Genomic DNA, 12026 nt, shown 5'->3' on the forward strand with positions numbered 1-12026 from the left:
CAAAAGATCTTCAGCCTGAATTTTGGTTCTTGTTCTTGTTTGGGTTTTTTTCTCCCCCCATAGCAGAATTCCACTCTTCTGTCTCATCTCTGGGAAGGTAAACAGAAGTAAGCAAGTAATTTGTGACTCTTTCCGAAACAGTTTAGTCAGGATTATCATCTTATTAACAACAGACGTGACAGCCCTTGCGCAGGCATACTTCTTTTTAACAACAGTCAGTTTTTTGCCTGCATATAAACTGAAAGACTGAATACACTTTTAAGGCTTCCTGTCTAGTTGACTTCAGCTAATGTGGTCATCTTGCTCTCTTTTTTTCCTTGACAGGTTTATCTCAAAAAGAGTGTTTTATCACTTGGCTGTCGAGCGACCTGTCATCTATGATGGAAGTGATTTTCCACAGCCTTGAATATACTGTGTTACTTTTAATTAAATTTTAAAGAAATGCTATTATTTATGTACATGTAAGCATTATGATTACCACTGTGTTTGAAGACTTTGAAACTATGCAATAGTTATAATGCAGTTAGAGAACATGTATACACTAAAAAACAGAAGCCTTTTTAGGAACACTAATGGTTCTGTACTGTGTACAGATTGCTGAAAAGCCATGTTGTTTGATTTAACAGGTCAATAATAACCAAATTTTTTCAGTGGGGAGAAAAATAAGTGTGGGGGTGTCTAAATGCAAACTGAAATTCTCTACTGAAAATTGAATTACTTTTCTTCAAAAAATATCCTTCAAAAGGAAATTTAATGAAAAATGCCTATTTTTCTTGACCTCTTCACTAAGGAGTAAACATAACCATTTCTGTTCTGCTCTACTGCTCTTACAGTCAGAACAACAACTATGCAATACTTCGCAGCCATATATTGTAATCCATCTAGAATTTTTTATCTTTTCCAAGTTTTATAAACAGCAAACATAGGGGATTTTTACATTTTGGGCTAGGATTTGGTAAGTCTGGCTTTTACAAATGCTTTGGTACAGTTACAAAACAATACAACACAAAGCAGCAACTCCTTTCACTTTCGCTCACCGTACTCTGTAAGTTGGTCCACTGAAGTCAGCTCTTATGGTGAGTACCAGTGGCATAATCAGGAATATCATTTGTAGAATAAAGTACTGCTTACCGTGTGATATTAGGAAGAGGAGCAATCTTTTTTCCTGCTTTAGCACCTTAGTCATCCACGTTCACAGGAAAGCACAGTTTATGAGGAGATCAGCAGTCTCTCTCTCTAGACCATGTGGAACGTAGCAATAATGTTTGAATCAATCTCAAAAAGTCCATCCAAAACTGAATGCATATCCAGCCCTGATGAGCTCTCCACCCGGTGTTGGTGTATTCTGCCCCTTTCCTCACCCTTGCAGTTGCCCTAGCCACTGCTAACTTTCCATCTCAGATTTGGGGACAGAGCTGGCTGTGAACGCTGCCTTTTAAGGAAGTCTGGGTTCTCATTTATACAAAATTTCCATGCAAACTGTCTGCTTTCTATATAGAATTTCAACTTTTCGTCAAAATACCTGAAAGCAGATTTTTCTCTTAAGAATCCCTGTCTTCTGATGGAAAGGCAAAACATTTTGGCAGGAGAAAGGAGAAAAGCTCTTTCTCCCAACCAGCCCTCCTCATCATTTTAGATGTGTCTGATTTCTAAAGTTACTGGTCTCCCAAGGAAAACTGAGACCTGGAAGGTTTTAGTTCAGCAGTTGGTAGTAGACCAGCTCAGCCTGCCAAGAGCCCTGTAGACTTTTGGTGGCAGCTGTAGCTGGTATACAGGGGTCATGGTGGGAGACAGAAAATAAAACATGAGGGGAAGGAAGAAAAAAGGGCAAGCACAAGGTGAAGCAAATGATTTAGGGGAGGGGAAAGAAAGTGCAGGGGCAAACTTGTAAATGCAAAAACAAGAGCAGGGAATTGGAGAGATCAGCTCAACTAGGGAAGGAAGTCAGGAGAATCCAGCTGGTGTTTATGTGTTGCTGGTCCAATCCATTACCCATAGGAGATCTCCTTCTACGTCAAAAGGCTGGTTGTTTAAAAGATGGAGATCACAAGACAAGTGTTGGACATTTGCACAGTAGTAGCTGAGGTAGAGGGAAATTTCTGATTATAGGAAAGAAAAGAATACTGCAGATAAAGCTGAAGGTTGCTAATCATTCATTCCAGTTGTTAACACTGTACAAATACAGTGATCTTAAAAGATTGTGAAAGAATGACTGCTTATCATGGAGCACCTAGATTTTAGGTGTCTGGCTCATCTGACTCATTGATAGCTTTCCCTTCCCTTCAGACACCTCTTCCCCATATTGGTGGTGTGCTCCCTAGCCTCGGCCAGGCAGAGGGGTCAGTGGAAGGTGCGAGCTGGTGTACTCCCTCTCCTGAGTGAACAGGCTGCAACACAGTTAAACCCTTACCTGGCTGTGTGCATGAAAATGAGATGGACAAGAGACTAGAGTTGGCAATAAACGGCGCATGGATCGGTTCATGAATTATGGCATATTTCAGTGTTGAAGCTATGTTTTATATTTAATGAGGCAAGAAGAGATTATTTATTGCTTAAAAATGGAGTACTGTGTACCATATGCTATGCAATTTCACTGAGCTGTTACTGAAGTCTGGTGCAGTTTTCTTTTAAGCTTTTAGGTGTGGTTTTTAAAAGCATTTTGCTGTTGTTTTAGTTAGAATACTAATCTTAACTAGGATATCTTTCTTAAAATGCCAAATGTAAGGTAAAGGGACATTGTCAAGTATCTTAGGCCAAAACATGACAACTCTGCTCAAAAGTATTTGAAATACATCCCTTCAAGATTATTTGACAGACTTACCTCTGGATTTCCTCTCTGCATCCTAGTTCTTAGCATTTTTTCATCCTATGGCAAGTATTTTTAAGCCACTGTTTATGTAACTCTTAAAGTAATTGGCTCCATCTAGTAAGCCAGATGTTTCCCTGCAAGTCTTTCATGTAGACGGTCCTGAGGCTGGCTGAAGTATATGTTTGGGAGGAGGGGAATAAAAACACTGGATTGTTTCTATTTAGCATTTGAGTCTTTATGGTACCTTTTCTTCAGGTTTTCTTGTGCCATGAGAGTAGTTTTATGGCTTTTTTGCTCTCTGAAAGAGGACTAAGAGTGGGAGCCAGAACCTGTAGTTTAAAGACGAGAAGAAAAGGTTTGCTTCTAACCAAGGAGAGTATTTAAGGAGAAAAAATTTCAAAAGAGGAAATCCCCAAGCTGGTAAGACACAAGAAGTGGACAGGAGTGCAACTGTTCAAAGCAACTGTTCAAGAACAGGAATCCCATCATGTCAGCTAGAAGAGGAGTCTTTTCCACCTCAGAAGCTGTGCAGAGAAGACAGTAAAGAATCTGTCATTATTACCGACTTTTTGTTTGAATGTCCCAGACAGTTTATTACTGGAGCCATGGAAACCTAATAAAGGACTTAACACAAGCGTAGGTTTGTGCAAGAGATTATTTCATTCAAGCACCTTATACCTCCATTCATAAAGCACTTGTTCATGTGAGCTGTGCCAGGGATGCTGATATATCTGTTTATTTACAGGTGCTCAGGTGATTTGTTGAATTGGCCTTTTATTATCTGCAGGATTGCAATCGAGAGAAAATAAATATTTAAAATTGATCATAAAATTAATTGAAGGGGATGTCACACTTGTTGGACATAGAGAGTATACACTGTGGTCAGCAAAAGCAATTGGGTGTTTTTCCTGGGTGCTGGAACAATGGAGAGTAATATTTTTTGTTATGTAGAGGTTTATACAAAGGAAAGAACATAGTTGTTTTAATAAAATGACAGTGTTCCTTTACTCAACATTACTCAGCGTTGCTTTATGAAAAATCACAGAGATGTATTGCACGAGAGTGTACCATGTTACAGAATAGCAAAGCTACAAAAGCCTGACTTTGCTCCTTTTTTAAAATTGAAATTGCACTATAGTTTTAATTATGCTCAATCACAGAGATTGTAACTTGTTCAGAAGCATCTTTTGGTCCTAACTGCCAAAGAATTGCAAACCCCATTCACATCAAACGTCATGCTCCAGATGGGGGAAAAAGAGATTTATGTATACCAGCGTCTGTACAGTTACAGAGATGTAGACGGTTGTGTACTGGAATGTTTCTTGATGCTTTTTTTTCCTTTTTTAACCTCAGGAATGAAAAAAATAAAATTCAGTATCCTTGAGAATGTGTGTCGCTTATCTGCCTTGTAAAGATAGCTTTGTCTGGAAGATAAATCAGACGACTGCATGATCTACTTCTAAGCAGGAAAACATTTTACAAAATAAGAAAAATAGAAAATAGTTAGTTATGCTGGTGGACAAAGGGCACGTCTGTACAGTACAACAGAGCAAGAGTGGAGATCCTTAAATAAGTACGAAGTGAGCCAGTCTCCATGCTAGAGGAACTATCACCGTGTCCTGGTGGCTTAGAGCAGCCAGGCCTCTCCCAGCAAGGGCAGAGCCCCGGGGCGGAGAAACACCTTCATCTGCCTTCGCTTCCCCTCAGAGGTGAAAACAAAGCTGCCTCAAGGACAGCAATTACGCTCACTATCATCCATGACACCGAGCAGCATTGTCCTTCAGCTTAGAGCTCCCATCTGGTTTTCCCCAGGTCCTGGCCAGGTCTGTACTCCCAGGTTGCATGGCTGTGGGAAGGCAAGAAGTGCTGTGTGAGTCGCAGGCACTCTTCCCTCGTCGACTCTTGCATCTGTAGTCCCAGCCCCGGGGCACGCGGTAAACGCATAGGCTCCTCTGAGCTGCTGGGGCCATCCGAATGGGGTCAGGAGGACAACGGTCCCTGTCACAACTGGTCATCACTTCTTTTAGCCATTATTTCTGTTTCCTCACGGGAGTTTCTTGCTGGGGTGGAGGCTGCGATGCTTCCTGTCCTGCTGCAGCACCAGCCCCTGCTCCAAAGGCTTCTGACGGGGACAGAGTCTCCAGTGGAGCCTAGCCGCGGTGCAAGGGCCCTGCAACATACCTGTAAGTGACCGTACTTTGCTGAACAACAGCTCTGCAGGGGAGGCTTTAGCTATTGAAAGCTTTTGTCTACATCTCCAATAATCCATGTTTAGCCATACTGGACAGTATCTCCTCCCTTCTTTGGGGCTAGGGGTAAAGCTCTCCCAGCCCTAGTGCTGCCCTATGTAGGGTCTTAACCCACCTGTTCCTTGGCCTCTGCCCCAAGAATTAGCCTTGGCACACCCAGTACAACGTTTTGCTGTGGGGACCACATGAAGCTGCCACGAGACAGCGGTATCCTCTCCATTAGCCCTTGAAATGTCACAGGGATGCTCAGAAGTCCAAATATAAGGTTTCAAAACACATATGGCCCAGGAGGCTCGAAAAAAACAGGCAGCACTTGGTGGTGCTTGGACTACAGTGTCTGGTCAGTTAAATGATGGATACTTCATGCAGATCATACTTGGAAATGGTGGGTTTGCACACACCAAACTCAGATCGATGGTTCTGGTTTTGGGCTACTTTATCTACTGTGATTTCAGTGATTCTTGCAGCACCCACCGCCATTCTCTCACGCCTTTCCATCGTTTTTCTGCTCTCTGGAAGAGATACTTATAAAGCACGTCTCTGTTTCAGGCAGGAGCAGGCATCAGTTAGGCAGGTTTGCCCGCAGAGAGTGAAAGTTTCTCATCGGCTCTCCTAACTTCCTCTCCTTGTACCACAAGCAGGCTGGCGCCATGCTATGTGACTGCCCGCACCGCAGTCGCAGCTACCTCTGAGCCATTCACCGCAGTGAATCAACGACAACCCGAAGCTACTGCCGTCGCGCTCCCCGCTATGGCACAGCTCCCAGCCTTTGCATAGTTTGGGGGTGTTTGGCCAGCGGGCAGGTCTGGCCCGGTTCCCGCCTGGGTGAAATCTGGGTTCCTGGCACGCTTCTGGCTCTCAGAAGTCTGAGGTGGGGACTGGGAGTTGAAGGGTCTCAGGGTGACGATGTAACGCTCAGGGCAGAGACAAGCGGAGTTGTTCCTACAACACAGAGGGACAGCAGAGGAGACTGCAACCCAAAACTGGGAACATCTGGAAAAAAATGGCCTTAAAGAGAGGAGAGGGTAGCCGTGTAAGATCTCAGGCGTCTCCTGGGCCTTCCAACAACTGCTTGGTAACTGTCCTGCTGGAGCTGTCGGTAAGGCGCAGGCAGTGTCCCATGGGAGGTGTGAGGGGCCGTGGGGCAGGGGAAGCAATACCCCTCACCTTCGGGGAAACCTGCCCTCCGGGGACCAGCATCAGCTGAAGGCTGGGGACTCTCTAGGGAGGCATGAGAGGGATTTCGGTGGGATAAATCCAGCTAAAACCTCAGGGCAGAGGGACAGAGCAGCCCCAGGAGGGTTTAGCCGCAAGGAGCTGGGCTGCGGGAGGACAGAGGTCCCTGGCAGATGGAGGAGGCGACAATGGCAGCAGACATCTCCATGACCAAGTCCCTGCTGCGTGGTGGCTGGCAGCGAGGGACCCCACCAGGGATGAGGCTGCAGCCAGAGGGGCTGCAGGAAGGCAGCTTCCCCGCGAGTTTTGGGGGGACGCTGGCAGACTGGGAAGCCACCAGCAGCTGCTGGACTGCAGGCAGCGCCGGCGGGACAGACCCCACGAGGGAAAACCCACCCCAGGGGATGCCTGTCCCCCAGTTCCCCCAGGCAAAGCCGCGGGGAGCAGCCTGACTCAGGGCGGGACCTGCGTGACCCAGGGACGACCCTGCTGCCCCAAACTCCTGAAAGTTCATCGCCGTTTCACCACACTCAACAGTTTCACTTGCCGACCAAGCATGAAAATTTCCCACCACATTTTGCAGAGCAAAGAAGCTCTTACCTTCATTGAGAAGGCCCCGAAATTCAAGTTCCCGGGGCCGGCAGGACGCCGTGCAGGGAAGAGGAGCTTGAGGCCACGGGGCAGGACCGCAGGTCGGCGGCAGCTAAGGTTTGCACACTTGTTTGTTTCTTTGCACGACTCGCGGACTCTTTTGGGGCTGGGAGGACCCCCTGGGTAGGAGCACCCTCACCCCCATCCCTGGGAAGGGGCGGTGGGGCTCAGCTGCCGCAGGGGAACATCTGTCCCCAGCGTGTTCCCCCCTCCCACGCCCTCAGAAACCTGCCCTCCCTCCCAAAACTGCACCCCACCCATCACCTCGGGAGCCGAAACCCGCTGTGGCACCTGCGGGGTCCTCTGCTGCGGCTTTCACACCCCAAGGCTTAGACACACATAGTAAACCCTGTTAGCAAGGTTTTCCTCCGGCCTTTTTCGGGCTGGTAAATCCTGTCATTGGAAACAGGTTACGTGTACAGATCCAAACCTGGGAAGGATGCGTGGGCAAGAAACAACCAGTTCATCCCCTTGCTGTTTGTGGCAGTGCCTTTATTTAATAGAATCTCAGCTTCCGTTCACATTGAGCTCAACACAAATCACAAAAAATCCCCAAACCCTGCTTACACATACAGTAAAAAATACGTACATCTTTTACCCTTTTTTTCCTTAAGGAAAAGGTAAAAAAATTTTTAAAATCCCAATAAATGTATACGAAACTAGAAGCCCATCTGCTCAGATATACCCTATTAGCTAAAAAAGCAGCACCAAACCTTGCAGAAAGCTCGTGTTTATCGACACGCTTTAACGATTAATGCGCAAATAAAACACTTCGCTCCTGCAAGAAATATTGCCAGGAGGCAAACCAGGTTAAATGTGATTATTTAAAAGAAAGCCGCCCGAGCACTACAACTTGCGATTGAAGACCGGGAGGCGCAGGCTGCGGTTGGGCGGGACAGGGGATGCCGTGTCCCCGGGAGGGGACGAGCGAGGGGGAACAGCCAGGCGGTGCCCCTGCGGCCTCGGGCACCGTTTTGGTGCCAGCGCCGGCACACCAAAAGCCTTATAGAAGTTGCGGGATGCATTACAGCACATTGTTTTTGGGAACCACTGCCTCCACCAACCTGAAGTCTCAATCCAAATTTCATTAACGTTAAGGTTTGACACTTAATTACTCTCTGACTTACTGGCCCCAGCCTAAATATATTCTCCCACTGTTAGCAAAGATACCAGCACATAACCGGCAGTCTGTTGAACCATGGGGTTGGGTTTTGCGTTCTGGTTTACTACGGCTTTGCACCACACGGCAAGTATCTCCGGGACAGACAACTCAATGTCTCTGATGCCATTGAATTTTTATTGCGAGGTGCGATTTGTTTCCTGTATCAAAGTAGGAGCTGTGGCAAATAAATTGTACCCAATTTCACTTTACATCACACGGCTAAAATATAGGAGAAAGATAGCCCTAATTCTGTAATGACCACTTTATGAATATGAACAATTGGCTTTCGTCTGCAACACAAACCGCCTGTGCAGCAAAACAGACTTGCGTCTGCACAGGCACAGACAGCAGCATTTGCCTGCTGCAATAAACCAGTGTAGGAGCGAAAGACTGTTCTCTTTTACAGCGGAGGGGACCTGGTGTAGGTGCGGGCAGGGCTCCCGAGCCCGGCCACCTCCATAGGAGACCCCGGCTGGACAGCAAATGAAGGCTGAACTCCCTCCTGCTGCTTCCTATGGAGAGGACGGGCAGTTCATTCCGCTTCATCTGCCTCTGTTGCTGTGGTAGCTGGGCTTACCGCCTCCCTGCAAGGCTTGTTATTTCGGGTTGTGGTCTGAGCTGCAGATGGGCCGGGTATTTGCAGCTGTCACAAAGACAGCTTTTATCCTCTATCAGTTCTGCTTACAACAAATATGGCTCCATTTTGCTGCCCTGGGCCGAAGGTTTCCCTTCCTTTCAGCCAGCAAGCCCAGGTTGGGTCCCGCAAGGCAAGCCCAGGGTGCCAAGGAGCCCCCAGCCCTCCCCAGTCCTCTGAGACAGTCTTTGGGGTATACAGATGGTTTCCAGAGTTTGGTGCTCCTCCAGAGGGGAGAGAGGGAGGACCAACTTACAAGAGGACTTGGCAAGGAGGGGGCATAATGGAGGAGGTCAAATGGGTGCTGAGGGTCAGCGAGCTTCTCACCCGCCGCCTGCCCAGCATGGCAAAGGACCAGTTTGAGCTGTGCTCCCGGCTGTCGCAGGCAGAAGAGCACTGCTCTTGGCCCCCGCTCCGGCAGCAGCCGCCGCTCTGCATCATCCTGCGCAGCGCTGTCCTGAACCGCTGCCCAGCAAAGACGTAGAGGAAGGGATTGAGGCAGCTGTGGAGGAAGGCAATGCTCTGGGTGACCTGCAGCCCAATGTCCAGCCAGTTGGTGAACTGACAGCTGTATGCCACCCTGGTGTAGGTGTTGATGGCTTTGACCAGCAAAACAATATTGTACGGGAACTGAGAGAGAAGGAAAGCGGTGATGATCATGGTAATGATCTTCAGGGACTTCTGCTTTTGAGATCTTTTGGCTTGCACAAGGGTGTTGATAATAAGGGCGTAACAAATAACCATGACAAGGAGCGGGAGGAAGAATCCGACTGTGACTTTCAAGGCCAGGACAGTAACTCTGAAGATCATGGTGACGTTTGGCGAGTATGTAATTTTGCAAACTGTTAGGTCACCCACCCGCGTGCTTTGGCTGTACACAATTTCTGGGATGCACAGGCTCACAGACATCAGCCAGACAGCCAAGCACATGAGTTTGCTGCGTAGGAGTCGCCTTCGCTTAGAAGTTTTAGCTTTCGTCGCCTGGACAATAGTGATGTACCTGTCAAAGCTGATACACGTTAGAAACAAGCTGCAGCTGTAGAAGTTGATCTTATACATGCTGTTGACAACTTTGCACATGAAGTTCTTGAAGATCCAGCCATCGGAGGCAGCCGTGGCCCAGAAGGGGAGGGTGAAGAGGAGGAGCAGGTCCGCAATGGCCAGGTGCAGCAGATACCGATCCATCATGTTCCTCCTGAAGCGGTATTTGCAATAGATGAGCACGACCAAGGTGTTTCCCACCGTGCCCACAGAGAAGATGAGCCAGAAAAATGCTGGCAGGAAGGCTTGAGCAAACTGCCTGACCTCCCTCTTGTTGCACATGAAGTCTGTGTCATTCACCAGGTTTCCATACAGGGACAGCACTGTGCTGTCATTCCTGTAGTAATCGAGGATGGTCTTGCCAGGGTGGGTGACCTGCAGTGGGACATCAGGTAAATTTGTGTTGAGAGGTGGCTCAGTAAAGCATAAATTTTCCCTTCTCCACCAGATGCAGTTGAAGATCTCCAATATATTCGATTTTACATGGGAAAGCACCAAGGCTCCAGCAAAACACAGTGCGTTTCAGACTGCTTGAAGTGTGTGGCACAGCAGAGACTCATAAAAATGACCCCTTGAGTAACAAACTCTTTACAAAACAGCAGTTCACAGCCTCCAGCCAACTTCAGTTATTAACATGGCAGGTGGTGAGAGCATTATCTCTGTCAGATCACTCGAAACACTGCTGGCTTGGCAGCTTCAAATACATAGCAAAATGCAAAATCCCCAACTTGGAAAGAGGTGGGGAAGAGTCTTTGTGTTACTGCTATGGTGGGACAGCACCGTTGGCTCTCAAGAGGCAGAAAAATGATGGAGGCAAAGAGGGAGGGAAAGAAAAATGGAGATTACACAGCAGCATAGCTGTATACTCACTACACTTGCAACTGCCATCTTCAGACAGATCTTTCCTCAGTCTTGAAGGAGACACGGTAACCTAGGGAGTGGAAAGATGGGTGAAAAACAACTGATTTGAAACAGCTTTGAAGTAGAACTGTGACCGTTTTCTTTCTTCTTCTTCTTTTAATAAAAACCTCCACCCTTTGAAATTAGTCTGGCCAGGAGACAAGCAAACCACACAGAAATTGATGTCGCTGGTTTGAATTATTTAGATGTTTCCATTTTATAAAGTTACATTTAGCCTACATTAGGTCTTCGGCTTCTCTAAGGCACTGTGCTGATTAAGTTCTTTGATGTACTAGAGTCACTGCAATCTCATTTTTAATAAGATGTAGAGTCCCCAGTGTGCACATTAAAAAAGAAAGTAATCTGAAATCACCATATCTTCCAAAAGATTCATAAGAATAAATGAAATGCGTCTCTTAAATTGTCTAGCAACTAACAAGGCAAAGTACCTGCCTTTTGTAGTAGTTTGCAGTGTTAAAATATTTGCATCCTCTGCAGCAACTGATAATCTCTGCCTGCAACATCTCTTTCTTATCTGTGAGTTTAAGCGTGATGCTCATTGCTGTTGGCCTGCAGAGCAAATCATTATGCCCCGGTAAACAAGAAAATATTGGTTTTTCCTGCTGCAGATTGCTTTTCAAGTCAGTCTGCCACCACAAAAGGTACCTGAGCCTGGTGGACTCAACGTGAGTCACGGACTACTAAGTATTCAACACGTTCTGCGCCAGCCCGCCTGTGCTAGTGCCTGGGAATGAAGCCTGGGGACAACGCAAGGTTGGTCCCATCAGTGCTACCACAGACCTTCAGTTAGCACAGACCTTTCTTCTAGACACTGGCGCCTTCAAAAGCAGGTCACACAACCGAAAGGTCGCCTCGCAGAGCCAAACCTTTCACCGCACCTGACTAAAAGAACCTTCCCTGGTATTATTTGGGGCACAAACTGATGCAGCATGCAGTTCACCTCCCCAGCCTGCGTTAGGATTAGTTGAGTTAGCAAGTTCATCAGCAAACTCAGTTTACTGTAAGCGGCTGCTTTTAGGGATGGTGTGTTTGCAGCTGTGTCTGCGTTTGTGGCACACTCTGGCCCATACTGCCTTCGTCCTTTCTCCCACTCTTGGTGCCGAAGCAAACGCTTGCAGCAAATATTTGCAGGGTTTTGGAATCCGGTCAAAAAAATTGAATGCAGTTGTTTCTATCGATTTAGAAAAGATTGTGTTCAGACAGCACAGATTAGGGGCTAATCCTTCCTTTTTTTATCTTTGTGAAGCAACTTTAATGAATACGAATTATTTAGCAGTAAGTTTGGCAGCATGAGATCTTTGCAAAAAAAGAGCATTAGTCTAGGAACAGAGTATTTGCATAAAAATGGATTGAAGAAATAAAAATAGTCATAAGTATGTGCTC

General features: G+C 46.7%; 2 protein-coding genes across 5 annotated transcripts in view; one reads left to right on the plus strand and one right to left on the minus strand.

Moving 5' to 3' along the window:
• FYCO1 (FYVE and coiled-coil domain autophagy adaptor 1) overlaps nucleotides 1-3443 on the plus strand; it is a 42249-nt gene extending 38806 nt beyond the window's left edge. For all 4 annotated transcript variants that reach the window (XM_009812466.2, XM_059819150.1, XM_059819149.1 and 1 more), the window contains one exon: nucleotides 325-3443. In XM_009812466.2, coding sequence (XP_009810768.2) covers nucleotides 325-406 — 82 coding nt within the window. In that variant the 3' untranslated portion in view covers nucleotides 407-3443. The remainder of the gene's footprint in view (nucleotides 1-324) is intronic.
• Nucleotides 3444-8933: 5490 nt separating this feature from the next.
• Nucleotides 8934-10610, minus strand: CCR9 (C-C motif chemokine receptor 9). Its single transcript, XM_059819067.1, has 2 exons — nucleotides 10593-10610; nucleotides 8934-10097 (listed from the first exon to the last, which is right to left on the minus strand). Exons 1-2 carry the CDS (start codon nucleotides 10608-10610, stop codon nucleotides 8934-8936), a joined length of 1182 nt encoding a protein of 393 aa, XP_059675050.1.
• Between the last annotated feature and the right edge of the window lie 1416 nt (nucleotides 10611-12026).

The sequence above is a fragment of the Gavia stellata genome, chromosome 6 (genome assembly GCF_030936135.1).
Source record: "Gavia stellata isolate bGavSte3 chromosome 6, bGavSte3.hap2, whole genome shotgun sequence".
Taxonomy (NCBI): domain Eukaryota; kingdom Metazoa; phylum Chordata; class Aves; order Gaviiformes; family Gaviidae; genus Gavia; species Gavia stellata.